At 39.5% G+C, this 27,828-nt stretch overlaps 1 protein-coding gene and 1 long non-coding RNA gene across 2 annotated transcripts; one reads left to right on the top strand and one right to left on the bottom strand.

Annotated features, from left to right (window-relative positions):
* Positions 1 to 15,395: 15,395 nt before the first annotated feature.
* LOC145550046 (uncharacterized) lies at positions 15,396 to 16,179 on the top strand. The gene is made up of 3 exons (XR_014085896.1): positions 15,396 to 15,516; positions 15,603 to 15,667; positions 15,766 to 16,179. It is a non-coding gene; the product is annotated as an uncharacterized LOC145550046 (long non-coding RNA).
* Positions 16,180 to 20,671: 4,492 nt separating this feature from the next.
* lrrc74a (leucine rich repeat containing 74A) lies at positions 20,672 to 27,560 on the bottom strand. Its single transcript, XM_008399337.3, has 13 exons — positions 26,721 to 27,560; positions 25,690 to 25,865; positions 25,507 to 25,614; positions 25,337 to 25,430; positions 25,168 to 25,217; positions 25,007 to 25,088; positions 24,838 to 24,923; positions 24,566 to 24,760; positions 24,392 to 24,487; positions 23,597 to 23,740; positions 23,322 to 23,426; positions 22,885 to 22,970; positions 20,672 to 22,394 (listed from the first exon to the last, which is right to left on the bottom strand). The coding sequence occupies exons 1-13, from the start codon at positions 26,827 to 26,829 to the stop codon at positions 21,785 to 21,787; spliced, it is 1,941 nt and encodes a 646-aa protein (XP_008397559.1). The 5' UTR covers positions 26,830 to 27,560; the 3' UTR covers positions 20,672 to 21,784.
* Positions 27,561 to 27,828: the final 268 nt, after the last annotated feature.

Raw genomic sequence — 27,828 nt, 5'->3', positions numbered from 1 at the left:
AGAAGACCTCTCTGGAGCTGAAAAGTGCCATCTTGGAGCAGATACACACTGCCCTGGAGGAGATAAACACTGCCCATCAGCAGGAAAACACTGCACCAGAGAAGGAGAAGACTGATCTGGAGCAGATAAACACTGCCCTAGAGACAGAAAACATTGCCCTAGAGAGGAAGACCGCTCTGTAGCAGAAAACCACAGCTTTGGAGCAGATAAACACTGCAATGAAGCAGGAAAACACTGCCCTCGGGAAAGAGAAGATCACTTTGTAGCAGAAAAGTGCCATCTTGGAGCAGATAAACACTGCCCTGGTGCAGAAAAACACTGCACTAGAGAAGGAGAAGACTGCTCTGGAGCAGAAAATTGCCATCTTAGAGCAGATAAACACTGCCCTAGAAACGTAAAAAATTGCCCTAGAGAAGGAAAAGACCGCTCTGGAACAGAAAAGCACAGTTTTGGAGCAGATAAACACTGCCATGGAGCAGGAAAACACTGCATTAGAGAAAGAGAAGACCTCTCTGGAGCAGAAAAGTGCCATCTTGGAGCAGACAAACACTGCCCTAGAAACGGAAAACATTGCCCTAGAGAAGGAGAAGACTGCTTTGGAGGAGAAAAGCACAGTTTTGGAGCAGATAAACACTGCCCTAGAGAAGGAGAAGACTGCTGTGGAGCAGAAAAGCACAGTTTTGGAGCAGATAAACTGCCCTGGAACAGGAAAACACTGCCCTAAAGACAGAAAACATTGCCCTAGAGAAGGAGAATACTGCTTTGGAGGAGAAAAGCACAGTTTTGGAGCAGATAAACACTGCCCTGAAGCAGGAAAACACTGCCCTCGGGAAAGAGAAGATCACTTTGGAGCAGAAAAGTGCCATCTTGGAGCAGATAAACACTGCCCTAGAGACAGAAAACATTGCCCTAGAGAAGGAGAAGACCGCTCTGGAACAGAAGAGCACAGTTTTGGAGCAGATACACACTGCCCTGGAGCATTTAAACACTGCCATGGAGTAGGAAAACACTGCATTAGAGAAGGAGAAGACCTCTCTTGAGCAGAAAAGTGCCATCTTGGAGCAGATACACACTGCCCTGGAGGAGATAAACACTGCCCAGCAGCAGTAAAACACTGCACTAGAGAAGGAGAAGACTGCCCTGGAGCAGAAAATTGCCATCTTGGAGCAGATAAACACTGCCCTAGAGAAGGAGAAGACCGCTCTGTAGCAGAAAACCACAGTTTTGGAGCAGATAAACACTGCCCCGAAGCAGGAAAACACCGCACTAGAGAAGGAGAAGACTGCTCTGGAGCAGAAAAGTGCCATCTTGGAGCAGATAAACACTGCCCTAGAGATGAAGACCGCTCTGGAATAGAAAAGGACAGATTTGGAGCAGATAAACACTGCCCTAGAGACAGAAAACATTGCCCTAGAGAAGGAGAAGACCGCTCTGGAACAGAATAGCACAGTTTTGGAGCAGATAAACACTACCCTAGAGAAGGAGAAGACTGCTGTGGAGCAGAAAAGCACAGTTTTGGAGCAGATAAACTCTGCCTTGAACAGAAAAACACTGCCCTAGAGACAGAAAACATTGCCCTAGAGAAGGAGAAGACCGCTCTGTAACAGAATAGCACAGTTTTGGAGCAGATAAACACTGCCCTAGAGAAGGAGAAGACTGCTGTGGAGCAGAAAAGCACAGTTTTGGAGCAGATAAACTCTGCCTTGAACAGAAAAACACTGCCCTAGAGACAGAAAACATTGCCCTAGAGAAGTAGACTGCTCTGTAGCAGAAAACCACAGTTTTGGAGCAGATAAACACTGCCCTGGAGCAGGAAAACACTGCCCTCGAGAAAGTGAAGATCACTCTGGAGCAGAAAAGTGCCATCTTGGAGCAGATAAACACTGCCCTGGTGCAGAAAAACACTGCACTAGAGAAGGAGAAGACTGCTCTGGAGCAGAAAAATGCCATCTTGGAGCAGATAAACAATGCCCTAGAAACGTAAAAAATTGCCCTAGAGAAGGAAAAGACTGCTGTGGAGCAGAAAAGCAGTTTTGGAGCAGATAAACACTGCCATGGAGCAGGAAAACACTGCATTAGAGAAGGAGAAGACCTCTCTGGAGCAGAAAAGTGCCATCTTGGAGCAGATACACACTGCCCTGGAGGAGATAAACACTGCCCAGCAGCAGTAAAACACTGCACTAGAGAAGGAGAAGACTGCCCTGGAGCAGAAAATTGCCATCTTGGAGCAGATAAACACTGCCCTAGAGAAGGAGAAGACCGCTCTGTAGCAGAAAACCACAGTTTTGGAGCAGATAAACACTGCCCCGAAGCAGGAAAACACCGCACTAGAGAAGGAGAAGACTGCTCTGGAGCAGAAAAGTGCCATCTTGGAGCAGATAAACACTGCCCTAGAGATGAAGACCGCTCTGGAATAGAAAAGGACAGATTTGGAGCAGATAAACACTGCCCTAGAGACAGAAAACATTGCCCTAGAGAAGGAGAAGACCGCTCTGGAACAGAATAGCACAGTTTTGGAGCAGATAAACACTACCCTAGAGAAGGAGAAGACTGCTGTGGAGCAGAAAAGCACAGTTTTGGAGCAGATAAACTCTGCCTTGAACAGAAAAACACTGCCCTAGAGACAGAAAACATTGCCCTAGAGAAGGAGAAGACCGCTCTGTAACAGAATAGCACAGTTTTGGAGCAGATAAACACTGCCCTAGAGAAGGAGAAGACTGCTGTGGAGCAGAAAAGCACAGTTTTGGAGCAGATAAACTCTGCCTTGAACAGAAAAACACTGCCCTAGAGACAGAAAACATTGCCCTAGAGAAGGAGAAGACCGCTCTGGAACAGAATAGCACAGTTTTGGAGCAGATAAACACTGCCCTAGAGAAGGAGAAGACTGCTGTGGAGCAGAAAAGCACAGTTTTGGAGCAGATAAACTCTGCCTTGGAACAGGAAAACACTGCCCTAGAGACAGAAAACATTGCCCTAGAGAAGAAGACTGCTCTGTAGCAGAAATCCACAGTTTTGGAGCAGATAAACACTGCCCTAGAAACAGAAAACATTGCCCTGGAGAAGGAGAAGACCGCTCTGGAACAGAAAAGCACTGTTTTGGAGCAGATAAACACTGCCCTGGAGCAGATAAACACTGCACTAGAGAAGGTGAAGACTGCTCTGGAGCAGAAAAGTGCCATCTTGGAGCAGATAAACACTGCCCTGGAGGAGATAAACACTGCCCACAGCAGGAAAACACTGCACCAGAGAAGGAGAAGACTGATCTGGAGAAGATAAACACTGCCCTAGAGACAGAAAACATTGCCCTAGAGAGGAAGACCGCTCTGTAGCAGAAAACCACAGCTTTGGAGCAGATAAACACTGCAATGAAGCAGGAAAACACTGCCCTCGGGAAAGAGAAGATCACTTTGTAGCAGAAAAGTGCCATCTTGGAGCAGATAAACACTGCCCTGGTGCAGAAAAACACTGCACTAGAGAAGGAGAAGACTGCTCTGGAGCAGAAAATTGCCATCTTGGAGCAGATAAACACTGCAATGAAGCAGGAAAACACTGCCCTCGGGAAAGAGAAGATCACTTTGTAGCAGAAAAGTGCCATCTTGGAGCAGATAAACACTGCCCTGGTGCAGAAAAACACTGCACTAGAAACGTAAAAAATTGCCCTAGAGAAGGAAAAGACCGCTCTGGAACAGAAAAGCACAGTTTTGGAGCAGATAAACACTGCCATGGAGCAGGAAAACACTGCATTAGAGAAGGAGAAGACCTCTCTGGAGCAGAAAAGTGCCATCTTGGAGCAGATAAACACTGCCCTAGAAACGTAAAAAATTGCCCTAGAGAAGGAAAAGACCGCTCTGGAACAGAAAAGCACAGTTTTGGAGCAGATAAACACTGCCCTAGAGAAGGAGAAGACTGCTTTGGAGCAGAAAAGCACAGTTTTGGAGCAGATAAACTCTGCCTTGGAACAGGAAAACACTGCATTAGAGAAGGAGAAGACCTCTCTGGATCAGAAAAGTGCCATCTTGGAGCAGATAAACACTGCCATGGAGCAGGAAAACACTGCATTAGAGAAAGAGAAGACCTCTCTGGAGCAGAAAAGTGCCATCTTGGAGCAGATACACACTGCCCTGGAGGAGATAAACACTGCCCACAGCAGGAAAACACTGCACCAGAGAAGGAGAAGACTGCTGTGGAGCAGAAAAGCACAGTTTTGGAGCAGATAAACTCTGCCTTGAACAGAAAAACACTGCCCTAGAGACAGAAAACATTGCCCTAGAGAAGGAGAAGACCGCTCTGTAACAGAATAGCACAGTTTTGGAGCAGATACACACTGCCCTGGAGGAGATAAACACTGCCCAGCAGCAGTAAAACACTGCACTAGAGAAGGAGAAGACTGCCCTGGAGCAGAAAATTGCCATCTTGGAGCAGATAAACACTGCCCTAGAAACGGAAAACATTGCCCTAGAGAAGGAGAAGACCGCTCTGGAACAGAAGAGCACAGTTTTGGAGCAGATACACACTGCCCTGGAGCATTTAAACACTGCCATGGAGTAGGAAAACACTGCATTAGAGAAGGAGAAGACCTCTGTTGAGCAGAAAAGTGCCATCTTGGAGCAGATACACACTGCCCTGGAGGAGATAAACACTGCCCAGCAGCAGTAAAACACTGCACTAGAGAAGGAGAAGACTGCCCTGGAGCAGAAAATTGCCATCTTGGAGCAGATAAACACTGCCCTAGAGAAGGAGAAGACCGCTCTGTAGCAGAAAACCACAGTTTTGGAGCAGATAAACACTGCCCCGAAGCAGGAAAACACCGCACTAGAGAAGGAGAAGACTGCTCTGGAGCAGAAAAGTGCCATCTTGGAGCAGATAAACACTGCCCTAGAGATGAAGACCGCTGTGGAGCAGAAAAGCACAGTTTTGGAGCAGATAAACTCTGCCTTGAACAGAAAAACACTGCCCTAGAGACAGAAAACATTGCCCTAGAGAAGGAGAAGACCGCTCTGGAACAGAATAGCACAGTTTTGGAGCAGATAAACACTGCCCTAGAAAAGGAGAAGACTGCTGTGGAGCAGAAAAGCACAGTTTTGGAGCAGATAAACTCTGCCTTGGAACAGGAAAACAATGCCCTAGAGACAGAAAACATTGCCCTAGAGAAGAAGACCGATCTGTAGCAGAAAACCACAGTTTTGAAGCAGATAAACACTGCCCTGGAGCAGGAAAACACTGCCCTCGGAAAAGAAGATTACTTTGGAGCAGAAAAGTGCCATCGTGGAGCAGATACACACTGCCCTGGAGGAGATAAACACTGCCCTGGAACAGGAAAACACTGCACCAGAGAAGGAGAAGACTGATCTGGAGCAGATAAACACTGCCCTAGAAACAGAAAACATTGCCCTAGAGAGGAAGACCGCTCTGTAGCAGAAAACCACAGCTTTGGAGCAGATAAACACTGCAATGAAGCAGGAAAACACTGCCCTCGGGAAAGAGAAGATCACTTTGTAGCAGAAAAGTGCCATCTTGGAGCAGATAAACACTGCCCTGGTGCAGAAAAACACTGCACTAGAGAAGGAGAAGACTGCTCTGGAGCAGAAAATTGCCATCTTGGAGCAGATAAACACTGCCCTAGAAACGTAAAAAATTGCCCTAGAGAAGGAAAAGACCGCTCTGGAACAGAAAAGCACAGTTTTGGAGCAGATAAACACTGCCATGGAGCAGGAAAACACTGCATTAGAGAAAGAGAAGACTGCCCTTGAGCAGAAAATTGCCATCTTGGAGCAGATAAGCACTGCCCTAGAGAAGGAGAAGACCGCTCTGGAACAGAATAGCACAGTTTTGGAGCAGATAAACACTGCCCTAGAGAAGGAGAAGACTGCCCTGGAGCAGAAAATTGCCATCTTGGAGCAGATAAACACTGCCCTAGAAACGTAAAAAATTGCCCTAGAGAAGGAAAAGACCGCTCTGGAACAGAAAAGCACTGTTTTGGAGCAGATAAACACTGCCCTGGAGCAGGAAAATACTGCACTAGAGAAGGTGAAGACTGCTCTGGAGCAGAAAAGTGCCATCTTGGAGCAGATAAACACTGCAATGAAGCAGGAAAACACTGCCCTCGGGAAAGAGAAGATCACTTTGTAGCAGAAAAGTGCCATCTTGGAGCAGATAAACACTGCCCTAGAAACAGAAAACATTGCCCTGGAGAAGGAGAAGACCGCTCTGGAACAGAAAAGCACTGTTTTGGAGCAGATAAACACTGCCATGGAGCAGGAAAATACTGCACTAGAGAAGGTGAAGACTGCTCTGGAGCAGAAAAGTGCCATCTTGGAGCAGATAAACACTGCCCTGTAGCAGGAAAACATTGCCCTAGAGAAGGACAAGACTGCTGTGGAACAGAAAAGCACAGTTTTGGAGCAGATAAACTCTGCCCTGGAACAGGAAAACACTGCCCTAGAGACAGAAAACATTGCCCTAGAGAAGAAGAAGACCACTCTGTAGCAGAAAACCACACTTTTGGAGCAGATAAACACTGCCCTAGAACAGGAAGACACTGCCCTAGAGATGGAAAACACTGCCATAGAGAAGGAGAAGACTGCTGTGGAACAGAAAAGCACAGTTTTGGAGCAGATAAACTCTGCCCTGGAACAGGAAAACACTGCCCTAGAGACAGAAAACATTGCCCTAGAGAAGAAGAAGACCACTCTGTAGCAGAAAACCACACTTTTGGAGCAGATAAACACTGCCCTAGAACAGGAAGACACTGCCCTAGAGATGGAAAACACTTCCATAGAGAAGGAGAAGACTGCTGTGCAGCAGAAAAGCACAGTTTTGGAGCAGATAAACTGCCCTGGACCAGGAAAACACTGCCCTAGAGAAAGAAAACATTGCCCTAGAGAAGAAGAAGACCGCTCTGTTGCAGAAAACCACAGTTTTGGAGCAGATAAACACTGCCCTGGAGCAGGAAAACACTGCCCTCGAGAAAGTGAAGATCACTCTGGAGCAGAAAAGTGCCATCTTGGAGCAGATAAACACTGCCCTGGTGCAGAAAAACACTGCACTAGAGAAGAAGACCACTCTGGAGCAGAAAAGTGCCATCTTGGAGCAGATAAACATTGCCCTGGAGCAGGAAAACATTGCCCTAGAGAAGGAGAATACTGCTCTGGAGCAGAAAAGCACAAGTTTAAGAATGATTAAATATGCATTTCTATTTATGTTTTAACCGCTGACACCCAGGACGTTTGTTGTCTTTTCGTTAGCTCCAATAGCTTAGCCTCCTCGCGTTTTTTCCAAGCTGGAAAATAGTGAAACGAAAGTCCGTTTTCCATCTTTTTACCTTTTCGGTCGTGTGATCGGACATTACGTGCAATAACGCAGCAAGTTCGTGCCATAGCTAAAATATCTGTGAGACAGTCGCTTTTGTAGGTGGCAACAAAGATGGCACTGATACCCCTCCGACTAGAACAGACGTCATAGAAGATGGTGGACGCTGTTGTGTCCGCCGTCTTCTATGTTGCAGCAGAGCGATCAGAGCTCGTTAGGTCCTGTGCTGTGTAGACTTATTTCAACCAGAAATTCGTTTCTAAAAAGCCTTTCTGAATGTGAAAGAAATATATATGTATTTTCTTTTATACTTTTGGGTAATTTCTCTTTTGTCCTTGGCTTTAGCCTGTGTACTAGGACATCTCAGAAGTCATTGGAGTTCTCCCTGTGTGACCAGCAGACTGAAGCTCTGTCTGTGACCAGTGTTCCCAGTATAATAAATAAATGTTTTATTATTTCACTTTTTGTGTATTTTTAAATATCTCAATCTGAAGTATTAGTGCAGGGGTATTAAACTCAATTTCACGGAGGGCCACTTCAGCATATTGGCCACCCTCAACGGGCCACATTGACTTTACAAATCAGGAGTGCCCAGGTGCAGTCCTCCAGACTGCAACTGTTACCGGCACCAGAACTAGGGGGATCTGAGGTCAGTATCAAGTGGTGAATAGGCAGATGAATCCTGTGCAACCAGGTCTGTGGATCACAGGAAGCGAGTCGTAACAATGTATCTCTGGCAAGAGCTTGTTTATTCTGATTACAGAAAAACAAATAAAACATAAATAAAATACAATTCAAATTCAATCAACATCCATAGTTTCCACGAAGAAATAAAATTCACAAATAAAATAACAGCAAAAAATGAAGAAAATCTAATCCTAAATTAACAACCAAACTGAAAAAAACACTCCACCTAACACAGTAGACACCAACGTCGTCAGTTATAACGGTTCTCTTGATCATTAACGTTGGGTAGTTAAAACCGTTACAGAAGTTATAAAAGAGATCAAGCCCACCACAAATAAGTACATAAGTACTTGAGCACCTGGCTTTTTTGGTCCTTGCCCCCAAGTACCCTTTTTGTCAATTATTTATTTAACTATTTTATTATTTTTTTGGGGGGGTATTATTATTTCCTCAGCCCTCTTCTGACACATCAAAACATGTGCTAAAATTATTTGCTTTTTTGTTTCTTTTTTGTACAACATAATAAGCCGGTTACCTTTGACCTTTTGCCCGTGACGCATGGCAGTTGCCTCTCGCGCAGTGAGATAAGGCGGCTAACTGGAGCTAAACGTAGCGAACGTTCCAGATTACAGAACAGTTTTTGGTGAATTATTTTAAAAAATAGTTTTTGATGAATAAAGTGGAGTAGACTTGCTACTTGTCAGATGATGGAAAACGTTGAAGTATCGTTTCTGCTTCAGCTCGGAGTCGCGGTTTAAGCAGAGAGGTAATGAAATACAACAGACACTGATAGGCCTCTGCGTCTGCCTTTCTCTGAAGAACTACTGAGCGGGAGGAGACAGCCAGGTGAGGAAAAACTATTCTTATCTATCGATTCAGTACTTTTATCATACAGACATTAGGCTGTTGTTGTTGTGCTATTAACTAGCTGCTAGCTAACAACTTTGCTAGCAAAACGATAACTAAAAAGCTTCTCCCCTGCTTATGCTATAAGGGCACATCGCCCGTCCAAAACCGATCATCTCCATAATGGATATATGTCCGATCTTCTAATTTCCTTTGCTACATAATGTACATTTCATTTATTCCAGCATTAGGTGAAGGAGAATAACACTTAAAGTCCAAGAAGGATATTCATTTAGAATTAAAAATAACTCACCCTGAATTACCATGATAGATATAATGAATGTAATGAAAGTGTCATTAATGAAGGGGAAAAACTCAACCCAGACTTAGTATGAACTCAACTTCATACTCTGGTTGACAGAGTATGAAGTTAAATTTGTTTCCCAATTATTCAATGAAAAAAAACTAACCTCAATTAAGTAAAATAAAATTGTAATCAAAACTTTTGGAATTGTAATGATTGCTTTAAAAAAAAAAAGTTTTGTTTAAAATACTTTTTTTTAATTAACTCATTTTTATCAAACATAAACCTTTTTTTGCACACATCAAAAATCTTTTGTCTTGATTTTAGGCCCTGCTCGTGATGTCATGTGAGAATCACAAGCAAAACTTTGAGTCACAAACAAAAACATAGAATAGCAAGAAAAGATTTCTGACAAGTGCAAATAAATTTGTTTTGCAAAAAAGTTAACTTCATGAGTCAAAAATGTGTGATTTAAATTTTTTTTTAAAAATTTTAAGCAAAACTCTGCATGCTTTTCTCGTGGTGGCATGCATTAACAATTCAATTCTTGCTTTTGTTTTTTTGTTTTTTTTGCAGTTCCACGTTAAAGTTTGATGCAGCTCTGCTGTCCTGAATGGACCATCTTCATCTCCACTGCAAGTGCAGCAAACAGGCAGCTCTTTTATAGATTACAGTCACTAAAATTTTGCATTGTGCCCTTGTTTATATTTTTAATAGTGTAATTCTGTAAAGACAAAATATGTCTGGTTGTCCAGCTCTGATTTGCATATCTTGCTAAATTGCGGGTTTTAATATTGCAATGCTTTCCTATAACAAAATAGACCTGCAGAAAGAAATTACTAATAAAATATCTTACATATGCATAGTTGTATGCTCTGTATAGAGATTCTCCTTAGCTTTGATTGTATATCTCACAATTTTGTAATTTATCATTGTTTATTAAACTTTGAAAACTTAGAGGCTTTGTTAATATTCTGTCCTAGAATGTGGTTAGATGTGCCCTTTTTTTTTTCTTTTTTCTTTTGAGCACCTGCCTCTTTAGTGGTCTCTGCACGGCCCTGCCAACAACAATAATAATCTCAGTGATTATTGTTTCAACAAGGTTTTGCGCAATTGCCTTTAGGTTCCATTACCAAAATAACAGAGCAGGAGTTTAAAATTAACTAATTAATCACCACTGTGTTCAGGGAGGCTTATTAATGATCGCAAAATAAATATCAAGTCTGCAAACTTCACCAGGGAGGCGTCCAGGAGGCATCCTGACCAGACGCCCGAGTCACCTCAACTGGGTCCTCTCAACTTGGAGAAGCAGCGGCTCTACTCTGAGTCGCTCCCGGATGTTGGAGCTTCTCACCCTATTTCTAAGGTCGAGCCCAGACACCCTGCAGAGGAAACCCATTTCGGCCGCTTGTATCCGTGATCTTGTTCTTTTGGTCATGACCCAAAGCTCATGACCACAGATGAGGTGGGAAATCGAGAGCTGTCTCTGTTTGACTCGGCTCTCTCTTCACCACTACAGACCGGTACAGCGCCTGCTTCACAGCAGGCACTGCCCCAATCCGCCTGTCAATCTCCTGCTCCCCTTTTCCCTCATTTGTGAACAAGATCTCCAGATACTTAAACTTCTCCACTTGAGGCAGGAACCCTTCTCCCAATCTCTCCCAGAGAGGAGACATCCCATGTCCCAAGAGCCAGGTTCTGCAACTGAAGATCAGGTCGACGGGAACCCCTCCCTCAAGCACCATCCAGATTCAGAAGAGGACAGGACAGTTTAGGACAGGAGTTTTGTACACACAATCAGAGCAATGCCTGCAGCCGCTCCAAAACCCAGGCCAAAACTCAACCCGCTCACAAACGACTCTCCACAATTGGATAAAAAGCCCCACACACTCCAGCTCGGACGCTGCCTCTCTTGATTAAATTGTTCAAGAATAGTTTCCACCATTTCATCTTCTTCTGACGAATTTAAATTGTAAGATCTCATCAGTTCTGCAATTTCATCGAGTAACTCCTCTGTACTTAAATATCCTAACCTCCTTCTTTGAACCCTGATGTAAAATTCTTTAATTTCTTCAATGAGATTATTGTCCATGTTAAAAAGTTTTCTTCAGTCTTTCTTCAGTGCTCGAATGAAAGATCTTCAATCTAATGAAGAGTATGTAAGGAAATAAAATGTTAAAGTGTTAAAAAAATAGTTAAATGTTAAAAAGAATAAAATATTAAGATGATATGTGAAAGTTAATGAGCCGCAAAAGAGTAAAATATTAAAAGAATATTTTAAAATTAATAAAATGTAAAATAGATCAAATGTCAGGACAATATTTTAAAAGTTAATAAAATGTAAAATAGATCAAATGTCAGGACAATATTTTAAAAGTTAATAAAATGTTAAGATAATCTTAGAATTAATGGGTATTTAAGGGTATAGAATATAAAATGAATACAGTGCTAAAATTTCAAACCAATAGAGTAAATAAGCATTACATGCAGTCCGATAGAAATATTATGAGATTAATAAAGTCAAATCAGTTCAGTCTTTGTTACAGCAAGACCTATCAACGTCAGATCAGTTTCTGCGTGTGTCCAGATGTTGAGGCGGTGCAGCTAGATAGGAAACCCCGACAGCGTCCGCGAGGCTTCAGTGGCATTTCAGCTTTAAATTGGTCCACAGTCTCACATCCTGTCACACCCAGAAAGGATTGGACTTTATTCTGCGACACAAAAACAACAAAAGCACAATTAATGGATTTATATAATGAATACTAAAGGAAAAATATTTTTTTTTTTATCCTAAATACTAGTACTGCCTTTATACTCTAGAAAGCCAGAGTTCCACGATCGTCTTTTGGTTCTGGGAAACCATCTGATAGACAGGTGGGGTTCTGTTGGTACCACTACCCTTCACTGTGTTGGAAGGGATGCACTGAACAGCCAAGGACCTCAGGCAGGGAACACAGCAGCATCCACAGGTGATGAGGAGAGCAAGGAAGATTCTTTAAGATTGTGTATCATCTGATTAGTAAACATGTTCTTTTTTTTAAGGCTGCTCCTTGAAGCTTTTTCTTTTTTGCTAAGCCAATAGACCATCAATATATCAATAACATCTGTTATTTATTTAACCAAATTACCCTCTTTCGTAGGGTTTATCATATTTATCAATGTGTTTTTGGCAGTTTTGAGGAGAAGTTTGATACAACTAAATTTATTAAATGATATAAATGCTCAGGTTAGACCAGGGGTGTCCAAAGTCGGTCCTCGAGGGCCGGCATCCTGCATGTTTTCGTTCTCTCCCTAGTGGTTGTAACAACCTCCTCAGCAAGTCAATGTTCTCCTTAGGCCTCTAATGAGCCATCATTTGATGCAGGTGTGTCAAACCAGGGAGAGAACTAAAACATGCAGGATGAGGGCCGACTTTGGACACCCCTGGGTCAGACCTTTCTGCATGACATTGTTAAAAAAAACCTATTTTTTCAAATTATAGCAAGAGACAGAGAGGCAGCAATCAAACAATCCGTTCCATATTTTAAGAAACACTGTTTTGTAAAATCTATTTGACACGTGATCATTGTTCATTTTAATGTATTCAATTCGGAATATTCAGTATTAACTCCAGAAGTATCTGTTACTACACATTAGAAAACATTTCATGTAAAAAGTCTGTTTTAAAGCAAACAACAAGTAAAAGTTTCAGCCATTAAACAAGGAGCATTTTTAATGACACTTTAGCATTTTTGCCTGTCTCCCTGCATGAGGACATACGGGTTCCATGTTGTCACATTTTGTAGATGCGCCACCAGGTTTGTCCCAACCTGATGGAGAGAGAAGACAGAAAAAACAGGCTATTAGTGATGCACTTCAGGCACGTGCAGAAGGGGGGGCTGGGGGTGCTTGAGCACCTGGCCTTTTTGCTCCTTGCCCCCAAGTACCCTTTTTGTCAATTATTTATTTATCTATTTTATTATTTTTTTTTGGGGGGGGGGGTATTATTATTTCCTCGGCCCTCTTCTGACACATAAAAACATGTGCTAAAATTATTTGCTTTTTTGTTTCTTTTTTGTACAACATAATACAAAAAAAGAAACAGGTCCGTGACTTTTGCCCGTGACTCATGGCAGTTGCCTCTCACGCAGTGAGATAAGGCGGCTAACTGGAGCTAAACGTAGCGAACGTTCCAGATTACAGAACAGTTTTTGGTGAATTATTTTTTTTAAAAAGTTTTTGGTGAATAAAGTGGAGTAGACTTACTTGTCAGATGATGGAAAACGTTGAAGTATCGTTTCTGCTTCAGCTCGGAGTCGCGGTTTAAGCAGAGGTAATTAAATACAACAGACACTGATAGGCCTCTGCGTCTGCCTTTCTCTGAAGAACTACTGAGCGGGAGGAGACAGCCAGGTGAGGAGAAACTGTTCTTATCTATCGATTCAGTATTTCTATTATACAGACATTAGGCTGTTGTTGTTGTGCTATTAGCTAGCTGCTAGCTAACGACTTTGCTAGCAAAACAAAATAACTAAAAAGCTTCTCCCCTGTATCGTTAATGATATCAGTCATTCTTTAGTATTGCTTATCCAATAGGGGCACATCGCCTGTCCAAAACCGACCATCTCCATAATGGATATATGTCCGATCTTCTAATTTCCTTTGCTGCATAATGTACATTTAATTTATTCCAGCGTTAGGTAAATGTATCTTGAAGGAGAATAACACTTAAATAAAAGTCCAACAAGGATATTAATTTAGAATTAAAAATAACTCACCCTGAATTACCATGATAGATATAATGAATGTAATAAAAGTGTCATCAATGAAGAGAAAAAACTCAACCCAGACTTTAAGTTTAGGGTCTGGTTCGCAGAGTATGAAGTTAAATTTGTTTCCCAATTATTCAAAGGAAAAAAAAATTACCTCAGTTAAGTAAAATAAAATTGTAATCAGAACCTTTGGAATTGTAATGATTCCTTAAAAGAAAAATGAGCTTAAAAGACGTTTTTTTAATTAAATAACTAATTTTTACCAAACATAAACATTTATTTGAACACATCAGGAATCTTTTGTTGTGATTTTAGGCCCTGCTCAAGACGTCATGTGAGAATCACAAGCAAAACTTTGAGTCACAAACAAAAACTTAGAATAGCAAGAAAAGATTTCTGACAAGCGCAAATAAGTTTGTTTTGCAACAAAGAAAGTTAACTTCATGAGTCAAAAATGTGTGATTTAAATTTTTAAAAAGTTTTTTTAAGCAAAACTCAGTAGACTTTTCTCATGGTGGCAAGAATTAACAATTCAATTTTTGCTTTTTTTTTTTTTCAGTTTTTCTGCAGTTCCACGTTAAAGTTTGATGCAGCTCTGCTGTCCTGAATGGACCATCTTCATCTCCACTGAAGATAAAAGATTGCATTGTGCCCTTGTTTATATTTTTAATAGTGTAATTCTGTTAAGTCAAAATATGTCTGGTGGTCTATCTCTGATTTACATATCCTGCTAAATTGCGGGTTTGAATATTGCAATACTTTCCTATAACAAACTAGACCTGCAGAAAGAAATTACTAATAAAATATATTACATAGGCATAGTGTTATACTCTATATGGAGATGTTCGATTGTATATGTCACATTTTTGTAATTTATCATTGTTTATTAAACTCTGAAAGCTGAGAGGCTTTGTTAATATTCTGTCCTAAAATGCGGTTAGATGTGCCCTTTTTTTGTTATTGAGCACCTGCCCCTTTAGTGGTCTCTGCACGGCCCTGGTGCTGATGCATCTTCTGCTGTTTTGGTTGAGCAAAGTCAAGTACACCTCGCTGCAGCAAACAGAAAGAGGCGGGGACGGACCACTGTCAGCCTCTTACCTTATTTGGAAATGGAACCATTGCACTCCGGAAGTGAAGGGGGCGCTATTTCCCATATTATCCCCGTTCTCCCGTTTAAATTTTCTTTTGAAATCTGTGATATAGCTTCATCTTTAGGAAGGAGTTTCACTCTCAGCATGTACTTCAACTTCTCTTTTTTATTTACTCCAGCGCAGCTCACAGCTTTTAACAAATTCCGTAGCTTTCTGTGTACTTCTAAATCTGCTTCTTAGTCGCATCTTTTCGGGCCTACTACTGCCTCCAGTGGCGTGGGGTGGTAACACAACTAATAGAATTATGTCACTAAACGAGAATACCACAAAATCTTTATTATTTACTATTTCGCCATTACTGGCAACGTGAAAGATAAATTATCTTCTAAAATACCATATTTTTCTTCAGAATGTAACATGTGGAACCACCAGGGGTCGCTCCCATAAAAGGGAGGCTGTCAGGCTGGTGGCCAATTGTCAATCTCCTCTGTGCTCGTCCAGGTGTGTTGGCCCACGCGTTTGTGATCAGGTTTGTGTGTGTTGTTTTTTTGTTGTAAAGACAAAACTCTTTTAATTTGATTATACTAAGTCAGTGTTTGTGGTGTTTCTATATAGGGCCACATTTCATGTTTTGATCGGACGATTGCTCTACCTGGGCGTGCGGTTGATCGACGCTGCAGGTAGGCGTTGTATATTTTTTAACTGGATTGAATTGCATGTTTTTTATTTCAAAGATTTAATAGGCGTTTGGTAATTTTTGTTTTTTGTTTTTTTGCAGTTGTCGCTGCACCCTGCTGTTCCTTTAGAATTTGATTTTCTTTTTCTATTGTTTTTCATTTATTTTGTTTATCTATTGTTCTTGCAAATACACATCCTCTTATTTTGTAATAATAAATATTGTCCCTTTTTTATACTGGTTGTTTTTATTGTACTATAAGTGGCCGTAACAAGAATGTAAAGCTAATTAGGTGACATAAATAACACCTTTATACATTATAAATAATATCTATATATCTCCATCACTTATAGGAGGAAGAAAAGAAAATAAGACACGAAAAACATTATCAACAACAATAAAAATACCATATACAATGTATGCATAAAAAAATTTTTTGAGCAAAAGTCAATAACAAACAAATTAATTAGGTTCACAGATGAATAACCAGGATTGTTAAACAAGCAATAATCCACATGTCTGTTTTGTTGGTAGAGTACATAGGAAAAAATATGATTAAACTATTTAGTCTTCCAAGGTGGAAATTTTTCTTTGACTCTAAAACAATAAAATAAAACTAATTAATAGAATCATAATATAAACAATTAGTGCATCAAGTAAACACTTAGCATTTTGCAGGTAAATGTTATCATTTATTTTGGCTAAGAATAATTATTGCACTCTCAGTGAATGACGTCTAATAGATGTTCTATATTTACCAGAGGAACAGAGTAAGGCCTTCATGAGCTCAAACTGGGGAAGAAAAGAGGATGGATGATCTAAACAGTTTAGACAGAGTTGTTTTTGGTTTCACCACTATTTACTATTTTCCCTGCTATTCCAAGTATTCTTAAAAGATTGTCTATTAGTCAGCAGTTCATGTGACCAAACCAGCCAAGGAGATGAAAAGCTAAAGCCCTCAACAGTTAAAACTTGAGATGACTTAAAACTTAAGTTAAATTTTTAAGTTGTAACATTTTAACTCATTTTTAAAATGTTGACATTGCTTAACTAGAGGTAATGTTAGCCAATGTTACCTCTAACTAACTAGAGGTTTTGCGCGAGTTGCACTTGTTAGGTAACCCCTAACAAGTGGGTCTTCTTAAAAGTTAAAGTGACGTTTCTTAAAAATGTAGCCAGTGTTTTCAGCAAAGTTGAGCTGATTGTCCAGGAATTATCCAAGGTATTTAAAATTTGCCATAGTTTCAACAGGTTGGCCATCGAGTGAAACTGGAACCACTTTCAGATCTTGTTTATGTCATTTAATTAGCTTAAGAAAATTAAAAAGTATGGTGTTTTGTGAGGGACTTTATCTTTTGCGGTTCCAGTAATGCCAGAATTAATAATAAATAATAAAGACTCTGGTATTCTGACTTAGTAATGTATTTATATTAGTTGTGCTACCACCCCCACGCCACTAGAGGCAGTAGCAGGCCCGAGAAGATGCGAAAAAGGACCAGATTTAGAAGTACACAGAAAGCAATGGAAATTGTTAAAAACTGTGAGCTGCACTGAAGTAAATAAAAGAAGTTCAAATACAGACTGAGAGAGAAACTTCTTCCTAAAGATGAAGCTATATCACAGATTTCAAAAGAAAATTAAAACGGGAGACCGCGGATAATATAGGAAATAGCGCCCCCTTCACTTCCGGAGTGCAATGATCCCATTTCCAAATAAGGTAAGAGGCTGACAGTGGTCCGTCCCCGCCCCTTTCTGTTTGCTGCAGCGAGGACCTTCTCAGCAAAGTAGGAGGGACCACCGCTCCAAGATGGCCGCCATATTTCCTGCGCCTGAGCAGGCAGTGCGGGGTCTACTCTTATAGTATGTCTATGGATTTGCCCGCCTGTCCCTCCACCTGGGACCTGCAACAATGACATCGTCAAGGGCGTAGGAACGAGTCTGTCATTGGGGGGACGCATATCGGAAACCTGACGGATCAGTAAATAGCTTGAGCAGAAATGTCAAACAATTATGCCATCAACACGTCAGTAATGCGTTACTCTAATCTGACCCTTGTTTCAGTAACAAGTATTCTAACATGTTATTATTTACAATCCAATAATCAGATTAAAGTTATGCATAGTATAATGACTGTCATTCCAGGATGAACACTCACTTTAGAATTTGCCTCACAACTAACAAGCTAAATACTCTGGTAACACAGACAGGCTACCAGATTCTGATATATCTTATTGGTCAAAAGACATTTGATTGTTGGTCAAAATGCACTGATATAAATTGACTCGTAATTGAATTGGTTCTACCTCTTTCTAAAACCAAAGTAGTAAACAGCTCATAAAATAGGACTCGGCAGTTTTAAACTCAATACAACAGTTTGACCAACAAAAATAAAATCTAAAAAACAAGTTTTGTTCTTCTTGAACAACTCTCTACATCAGTGCAACAGTTTGATCTACAAAATAAATAAAAATTATACTTTTCACGTCTTAACAGACCTCCAGTCTCACTTTCCAGCTCTGCATTCAGTAACTTACCAAACATGAGCCATAAAAACACTGAGGCAAAAAGCCTAAATGTTTTTTTTCCTGTCATTTTCAGCCGGAAACATTTAACTGGAATATCGAGTTATGTGTTTCTGTCTCTGCCTCCCTCTGACTCTCTGCAGCCTGATGTTCCTGCATGGATTCATGGATTTACAACAGACACTACAGTAATGTACAGTGTCAGAATGTGAACTAAAGATAAAAAGTATGTTTTTATCATACAGAATGAGAATTTAAACAACTTAATTTTTAGATGTATACATTATTATACATCTCAACTTTATGTACTGTGTAGCAAAAATTTTCACTAATTTATTTTTAAACCTCTCCTCAAGCACTTTTCTTATTGTCTCCTAACCATTACCCTTACATAATGAACAAAATATGGAAATAATGGAAATAATGAACAAAATATTGAAACGTTGAAAGAAATCAACCTGACATCAGTCTTCACCTGTTTTCCTTTCTGGTTTTATTAAAATTAATATAATTTTTATATCTTCACTCTCTGAATCTCCACCTGACTCTCATATGTCTTTCCTGACCTGCTCCTCTCATAATAAAATAGTTTAGTTTATTTAAAAATTAAAAACAGTTAATACATATTTCAATAAACTAAATGAAGAGCTCACCAGAGCTTCCTCGCCTTTCTTCATCATTCTAGCACTGCTGTTCGCCTAATTATCTAAATAATATAATATAATAATATATAAATACATATTAAGTGGTCAGTATGATCAGGTGTTGCTCACTTTAAATAATAAACAGGCTCATTTCGCTGCTGTTTCAGTCTCATTCTAAATCATTGTGACTAACAGCAGTAAAATTTTGAACATGTGACTATCCCAGAATTAAAACCGCTTAACCAAAAAGATTTAGTTCTATATATGAAAGTAAACTGACAACAAGATGTTATAAACGAGCGATATTCATGGCAACATTCCTGACAGATCGTTTGTCTCATTCAAGCTGAGTTTCTCTGACTCGTCTGCTGCTGCCTTTACTCTGAGCCGTTCAGAGGGGGGAGGGGGAGGAAGCGCTCTGCTGAATGCGCTGTTGTGCGCCTTCAAAATAAAAGCATGCGAGTTGAAGATTTAAAAATTCTTGGCAACTGCGGTGAAATTATTGGGGGGGACGAATGTGACTGTCTCCAATATTGGTGGGGGGGGGGGGACATGTCCCCCCCGCTTTTTACGCCTATGGACAGTATCAAACCTCATAAATTACGTTATATTTGCAGATGATACAAGTATCTTCAGTACTGGGGAAAACATTCAACAACTCAGAGGTGGTCAATACAGAAATGGAAAAAACTACAACATTGGTTCAAAAACAAATTATCAGTAAATTTAGATAAAACCAAATTCATGATATTCGGAAACGATAAAAAACAGGAAAATAATCAAATTAAAATATCTATTGACAGTGTTGATTTACAACAAGTACATGAAATAAAAATTTTAGGTGTCAGATGATAAATTTAGCTGGAAACCACAAATCAGCCTAGTAAAAACTAAAATAGCCAAATGTTTTGCTGTTCTGAGGGGAATTAGTTTCGTACTGGACTACAAATCTTTGTTTATTCTATATAACACACTCATTGTACCACATTTAACATATTGTGTGGAAGTTTGGGGAATACATACTGTAAGGTTGGAAATACATTTTATCCCATATATACTAACTTTAATTCTAAAAACTATAACATTCTTTTGTGTGTCTTTAACTCTGTGGTCTTATGTTTACTGCTTTTGATGTGTGAAGTTGATTTAATCGTGCTTTATATCAACGTTGTTCTGTGAGTACATCAGTTCCAGCATTGCAGCTACAGGAGGAAACAAACAGGAACCGGAACTGGACTCTGCACTTACACTCTACACTACTCAGATTGGAGGTGCAACAAGACTGTGACTCAAGATAAAACAACAGAAGAAACATTAACACTATGTAATTAATTCAAGATAATGGAGTAAGCTATGTAACTGGCTATATTGTCCAGCTTGGATGAACCTTTACGCCAGTCTCAAGTCTTTTGCATCCTCTGACATGTTTTCTTCCAGTTATCTGACCGCCACACTCTTCATATTTATATTTGTAAAAATCTTTGAAAAGGTTGTGTCCTTATCCTTCCAGTTCACAATAAGCCCTACTTTCAGTTGGTTTAGCTTATAAAATCCAAACTAGATACATTAACATTTGTGATGTGAATACATTCACAAGATCTTGGTTAACATATCACACATATATTCCTTAGTACCTTGCCCATCTCCAGTTCCAGCTTGTTTGAGATCTCCACAGCGGTCTGCTCCACCACCGACAGGAAAGATTGAAGTGGGCAGGAAGGCATTGCAGGTGCACCTCTCCTCACCTCCTGTCTCATTCTTTAAACTCTGCACTCCACAGGCCAACACCCTGAGATGAGGAATGAAGGAAACAGATCATCTCATGTCTAAATCAAGGAATGTACAAAAAATGATTTCAAAGTCCTGCCATACATACCCCCATGGCCACGGTGGAGCTCAGCAGTGCTGCGAGTATTAGAGTCTTGATCATTTTGCAGTCTGGGTCGTTGTGGTTGAGGTGGCTTGTTCTCCACCATTTATATAGACTATTGGAAGCCACTCCTGGATGCAACACCTGCCACAGTTCACAGCATTGTTGTCCCAGGCTGGTGACAGAATATGCACCTCTTGTCAGGTTTAGCACCCGGGTAATAAAATAATCAGATGTTTGCAGAAAATTATCCCTGTGCATGTGTTGGTGTCCCACAGAGGAGAACATGAATAGTGTACATACAGTAAAAGCAAAAAAGTGAATAGATATTGTTGAGTAAATATGCAAGTTTATTTATAAAGTGCATTAAACATGATTCCAATTTAAAACTGAAATACTAGCTGAACTTAAAAAACCAAGAAAGAAAACACAATAAAATCAACAAAATAAATGACATGGAAATATTACAAGAGATAATATATTTATAGAGCAACAGATTAAGAAAATGCTATGTATATGGTTTTCAAGACTTTTAAAACTCCATTCTGTATATACTTATGGCTCTTTGCTTGAAATCAACATTTTTATATAACCTGGCAGATTTAACTGTGACAGAAATCCCAAACTGACTAAATTTGTAACAGGGAAATACTTTTCACAGAATAAAGCAGACTATCAAAGAAATTCAGTAAGACTCCATATTTAGTGTGAATGATGAAGGTCAAGATGTTAGTCCTAGAGGCTATCGTTTGTATTTCAGCTCGCTTTAGCTTTTTAACTCATTTTTGCCTATAAACTGTTGTGACCTTACAATTAACTTTGTAAAGAATATTCTGAACAAATTTCTATTACTCTGGGTGGGATTTTTGCATTCACTGAAAGTTTTCACTCCTCTTCTTCAGTATTTTGCGTTTTGCAGGCTTTTGCTTCATTCTTCTGCCTATTTCTCGCATTTCCGCTAACTTGACTTCTTATGCGTCTGCAATTTTCACAAAAAAATATTCAGCTTACAGCTTTCACACCGCATTGTACATTGCAAATTTTTGTAAGTTTTTAAATATTTTTTTATTATTACAAAGCCAATGTTACTTGATGCTTTTTGTTGGATTCTGTGAGCCTTTGACACCGTGCTTCTTCACTTTTCGTTTCTTTAATTTCTTAGTTTTGGCCTTACTCTCTGGCTGCTGTGTGTTTAGAGCAGGCCTGGACCTGGTCAGGCTGTTGCCAGTAGGACTTAGCTTGCTGTAATCTGTGTCTAGATCGGAGCGAATGCCCTGAGCAGAGATGGATTTGCTTGCTGGAGAGCTGGAGGAATCAACCAGGAGGTTGGGTTGAGAGTAGGACCGCATCGCTGGAGAACTGGTGGGACGGTAAGGGGAGGTTCCTCCCAACATGGGCAGATGAACAGGGTCGCCGCTCATATTAGTGACGGAGTAGCGACTGCTGTTTGACATGACGATGTGGTGCCAGGAACTAAGAGGGGTAGCAGAAAAGGGCTGAGGGCCGCCTGAATCTTCCTTGGCGCCTCCTGGGGAGAAGATCATGGAGCTGCGAGGCGTGACAGCTTCCACTGCCGTCTGGAAGGTCTTCAGTATGCGGTCACTCTTCTGCTTTTCTTTCTTCTGGCGGGACTCCACCTTCTTCAGCTGACGACGGTGATCTCTCACCATCTGTTTTCTTGTATCTGCCAGTCCCCTGAAGGAAAGATTAAATACATAAAAAAACAATCTAATTACTATGAAAAATAGAATAGAATAAAAATTATATTTATTGTGCCCCAGTGGCGAAATTTGGAAAATATGAAAAAAATTAAATGTGACATATTTAATAAAAAATTTTTATTACTATAGTATGAAATAAAGCATAGATTAGTGATGTGGTGGTAGTTGGGTTCAAATGAAGGAGGGACCCACAAATTGAATTCTGTTTAGGGCCTCATATAATCTTGGACCGACTCTGAGCAGATAAATTGAATGTTGTGGCTAAATGTGGAAAACCTCCAAGGGAGTGGGTACTTTTGCATGTCAACATGATGTAATCCATATTTGATATCTAAGTCATGTTGTCTTCAAACAATAAACCTCATTATTGCACAGACGTCTACATACTGTTACACAGTGTTCGTTTCCCATCCTTAAATCAATAAGGCCTGTCAGTGAACATAATCAGGGTGGGATAACCTCACCTGTAATCTACCATTCCTGTTCGGCCCCGATCAAGTCTATGAATCAGCTCCTCGATCTGAAATCGACTCAAAGGAATGCTCGATTGCTAAAATTTTCACACACACATACACACACACAAATGTTATAAGGAGATATCAGGAACATGTTTCATTGTCTGATGGATTACTTCAAAAGAGTCAAAACTCGCTGTAATCATTTAATGTATATATTTTCCTGTCTTTCCAAATGTCTTTCAATGTACCTTTTTCATTTGTTTAAATGGGATTATATCAGAAAAAGGTTTCAGAAAGCCAAGCAAACTGCTGCTCAAACCATTTAAATACAAGAAAGGTCTACTTGCTCTAAGCAAAATGAAGTATAACTGAAGGCTGTTGGACAATAATGTATGAATCTGCCACATTATTGTTGCACGTGATTTATTAATGGGCTTGGAAACCTGAACTGCTTTCCTGAAGTCAGTGACAGGGACTCGCATGGTGCCATCTTTGTCGATATTCCGAAAGAAATCCCACAAACGCAGCTTGCGTTTATCAAGATAATCCTGCCAGAAGTAACGGGAGAAAGGGGTTTAATGATTTTAATAGCATCGAAATATGTATTTTTGTGTAACTTTAATTTTTGTTTTTGTTACGCTTTAAATTAACATACTTTTTCCAAAAACTATTATGAAAAGTTTGTAGAGTTTCTTATTTAAAACAAACTGCAGCCAACCTGAATGACTTTCATTGGGTCAATCCGTTTGGGTGGCTTTTGAGCTATAAAACCTCCGACCCCTTCATACTGCACATCCAGGCCAGGATGCTCCTGACACGTCAGTTCCAAAAGGTTCACAAAGTACTCATTCACTAGAACGTTCTGTTCAGATGAAAGACACAATGGACAGATATGTATTTTGTGTGTGATTTGACAAAATATGTTCTTCATTAACTTGAACCTAAACCTTTCCTGCAATAGCTAATATTACGCCATATATAAAGTACAGCACCCTTCAAATATGCTGTATTTGAAGGGTGCAAATACAGCGTCCTTCAAATGTGAAGGGTGCTGTATTCACATTTGAATACTCTGTATTACTCTGTATTCAAATGTGCTACAACCACAAAATTCAAATATGCTACAGCCACAAAATTGCATGGATTTCATGGGTGTTTTATTTAATGGGACAATACAAAATAGTGCATAGCTGGGAAGTGGTATGAAACTGATACAATCGAAATTATTATTTTTTAAATCAGAGAAATGTGTTGTGCACGTTACTCTGATATTCCAAAACAAAACCCAGAGCACAGAATTACCTCCAGCTGTCACTTAATTACTAAATTAAGTTGTTGAATGCTTATTGTTCTGTGTTTTATGTTTATTACATAAAATGTTGAAGTTTGTAGCTGTAGCTTAACATTTAAAAAAAAATAATGATAATAATCAAGGGTTATGAATTCTTTTGAAAAGTTTTCTAAATGTAAATCTTATTAGGTCATCTAACATAAAAGAGTCAGAATCACTCACACAGATGTTGATCTGCTCCAGAGCCGTTTTGGGTGAGTTCTTCACCACATTTACCAGGGCAAGAGCTCCCTCTACTGTTACAGCGTTATAAGCCAGCTGCAGAGGTAAAGGAACAAAACATCGTCCTACAGTGCATCTCCAGTGTGGCCACATTAACCCAGATAGTTAACCCACCAGGAGCACTCGTAGCGTTTCATTATAATCCAGACCTCTGCAGAGCATACTGACTCCTTCATTGGTGATGCAGTTGTTGCTGAGGTTTAGATGCACCAGAGTGTTGTTGAATTTTAGGGCCTCGCCCATGGCTAAGGCTCCCTCATTTCCAAAACCGTTCCACGATAAATCGAGATGTTTCAGCATCGTATTGACCTATACATATAAAATGGAGTAAGATCTTTTATAACCGCTGAACCAGAAAGGAAATGCTGTTTGTTATTTAGTCAAACCTTAAGTCCAGCAGAAAAAGCCACGGCCCCTTTCATTCTAAGGTGATTCCAGCTGAGATCCAGAACTTCCACGCCTTCGTTGTTTGCTGTTGAAGTTAGGGGGATGTCTTTTCTGTATTCTTTTCAACTTTCTAACCACTACAAATTAGACACATTTACTTTACCATACCCAGCAGCTGTCCCAAATATTCTCCTCCTTTCCCACAAAACTTATTATGGCTCAGATCCAGATCCTTTATTCTGGAATTGGTCTAAAAAGAAATGTGAAGTCAATGTGATCATTTTAATAAATAACCAAAATTGTGTTTTCTTAATTTATTGCCAACTTACTGACAGTGCTTCTGTGAAATGCCTAGCATCATCATCTAAGAAACCATTTCCTGAAAATAAATAAACAGCTAAATAAGTAAATTAATAAACTTTGTCTCAATATTAGTCGCAGAAATGTTTCATTTCAGCGTCCAACAAAAACACACAAATTAATTAAAGTTTAAATTACCTGAAAGTTTAATAGACTTCAAAGAAATGCTGTCCATCAACATTTTAGCTACATGCTCAGCTCCTTCGGATTTCACATGATTGTTGGATAAATCCTGAAACAAACACTAATTGTTTTAAGGAACTCTGTTTTTTGCACCCTCTAGTGGTTAGTTTTCAATTTTTACATACCAGATGCTGGATGGTAAAATTAGCCCTCAGCAGCTCTGCCAGATATTTGACCCCCTCAGCTTGAACGTGATTGTAGGCCAGCTCAAGAGTCCTGATCTGCACATCAGACTGGAATAAATGCAGCTCATGAGATTTATCTTTTGAAAAAAGTTGTGACAACATGAAATTGCATTTTGAACTCACCACCAAAGCAATAGCGAGTGCTTTGCAACCTAAAGGTCCGAGGCCATGGTAGGTGAGTGTCATTATTGGGGAGCTATGGTTTCGAATGAAGTAGGAAACTGGAACCACACCCACCAGTTTGCAGGCCTCCAGGTACACCTCAGCAACAGACATGTGTTTGCTGAATTTCTTTTTCCCTGAGTTTAAATGACACCGTAAAAAATAAGTCCAGCGGCCTCTTTCATGTGGAGACAATGTCACTCAGAATCACATTTGAAAACATGGATGTTTTTTTCTTTAATGTATTCCGGTGCGTCTTAAATTCATTTTCCACAAATAACTGTAAAAAATCAAATTCACAATTTCTATAGATTCTTATTTGACTTTTTTATTTCAGTTGGTCTTGCTTATTTTAGCTTACAGTTAATAGCATTCTCTTTCCTTCTTTTAGTTCTTTTTCTGAAAATTGTAAACTTTAATAGAGAAACGCCCAGCTTCTGTAGTACATCCAAATAATGCATAATGCATTTAATTTTGGTTGGAGCTCCTTTTGTATGAATTACTGTATCTGTGCAGTATGGAATTGGGATAGTTGTAGCCCAGCTGCAGCCCATGCCTTGTGAATATCTGTAAAACTCCATTGTTTGTGAAATTTTTTTCTAACACACTTTTACCTTCCTCTCGACTTTCCAGCAAAAAATCTTGGATGCAGCAATTCCACAGCAGTAACGTTTGTGGTTTTCTCCTCTTTGGGGAGAGTGTCAGTGACTGCAAATGTCTTCCCCGTGATTATGTAAGCCAAAATGCATTTCTGTGTGAAAATATTTCCATTTATTGGTCTTAATCTTTGTCTTCAACCTAATATAAACACTTGAAATAAAATCTGGAGCAGGGTTCCGCTTTTGTATTTAGTTACAACAATAAATGATTTTTGTAAAATGATGGATGGATTTTCGATGTATTGAGACTAACCTGAAAAGCATCCCATAAGTCTATTGTTTCATAGCAGTGAAAGCTTTTTAAAAACCAAAAAAAAAATTTCAGAAACTCACCATCAGACTCCAGTTCTTGGTCAGACTCAGTGTCTGTGGCTTGTGACTCAATAGGTGAAAGACAGTCTTCATCTTTCAAACTTAGTTCTTCAAAGGAGGGTATTGACATTAGAGCTTTACGTCCAAACTAATGTGATATGCTTCCCTTTAACAACCTTTTTGTTTCTGTTGCAAGAGTTTATACTGGGAAAAAACATTGGCTAGAATGTAATTCTACCCTTGAGATTACATGTCATGCAGAGAGCTATTAACAATTCATGCATCAGCTTGGTTCCCATCCTCTTCCTGCAATACTAACTAGGCGTTTCAAAGCAAAGCAGCAAGTTCATGTTTTCTAATATATGGTATTTATAGTTAAAAGTAAAAAGCAAAATTGTTTAGCCTCAAAAGAGTTAGGGAGTTAGGAGTTGAATTATTCTACCATAATGTTTGTAGCAGTTGTTTGGTTAATTAAAAGCCATAGACGTTGAGGTTATGCCCCAACATGCATGTCCCTTAGTAAATAGTATTTTGTTATGGGCCACTGAACACCTTAGCTTATGTTTTAACAATCCAAAAACCTTTCCTCCTAATTTTTCTCCTTCCTGAAAACCTGACACACCTTTAATTAAACTTAGCAAAATCCTGTTTTACACATATCCTATTTTTTAAACAAATTCTGCAGTTTGTCTTTAATATGTTATTTGTATTTTTTTTCTAAATCTTTCTAAATAATATGTCATAAAATCTTAGCTTTAGCTATATTTTAGATTGTCTAATTGGATGATTATTTTATCCCCTGCTGTTCTCATTTATGATTAAATTATGCTTCCTCAGTTCAATATTTTATATGCAGTTTTATTCTTATTGCCAAATAATTACAAATACAATGATACTTACTTAGTTTAGCATTTTTTGGGGGTGTTGTGGGGTTGATTGTTTGACAGACTGATTTTGGTATTAAATCTTTATGTTACAAATGAATACATTTAGCAAGGAGCTAAACTCCTAACTGGTTGTTTTTGGTCGGTCTGACCAAAAACAACCAGTCTAAATAGACTTCATTGAAGCCTATTTCTTTAGAGGCAATAGTTATGACATGTGGACAGTTTTGACACATATGTAAAAA

Source organism: Poecilia reticulata, chromosome 22 (genome assembly GCF_904066995.2).
Source record: "Poecilia reticulata chromosome 22, P_reticulata-male-v2, whole genome shotgun sequence".
Taxonomy (NCBI): domain Eukaryota; kingdom Metazoa; phylum Chordata; class Actinopteri; order Cyprinodontiformes; family Poeciliidae; genus Poecilia; species Poecilia reticulata.
Note: the sequence above shows the minus strand (reverse complement) of the source record. Positions and strands in the feature narration are given on the sequence as shown.

What these genes read in the sequence shown, in the direction of transcription:
- lrrc74a (XM_008399337.3), bottom strand. Translation starts at nt 26,829, where the DNA reads ATGTCAATACCCTCCTTTGAAGAACTAAGTTTGAAAGATGAAGACTGT. An exon ending in ATTTCACAGAAGCACTGTCA is followed by an intron (nt 25,089 to 25,167) that starts GTAAGTTGGCAA and finishes ATTTCTTTTTAG; the next exon opens with ACCAATTCCAGAATAAAGGA. An exon ending in ACAGGAATGGTAGATTACAG is followed by an intron (nt 22,395 to 22,884) that starts GTGAGGTTATCC and finishes TCTTTCCTTCAG; the next exon opens with GGGACTGGCAGATACAAGAA.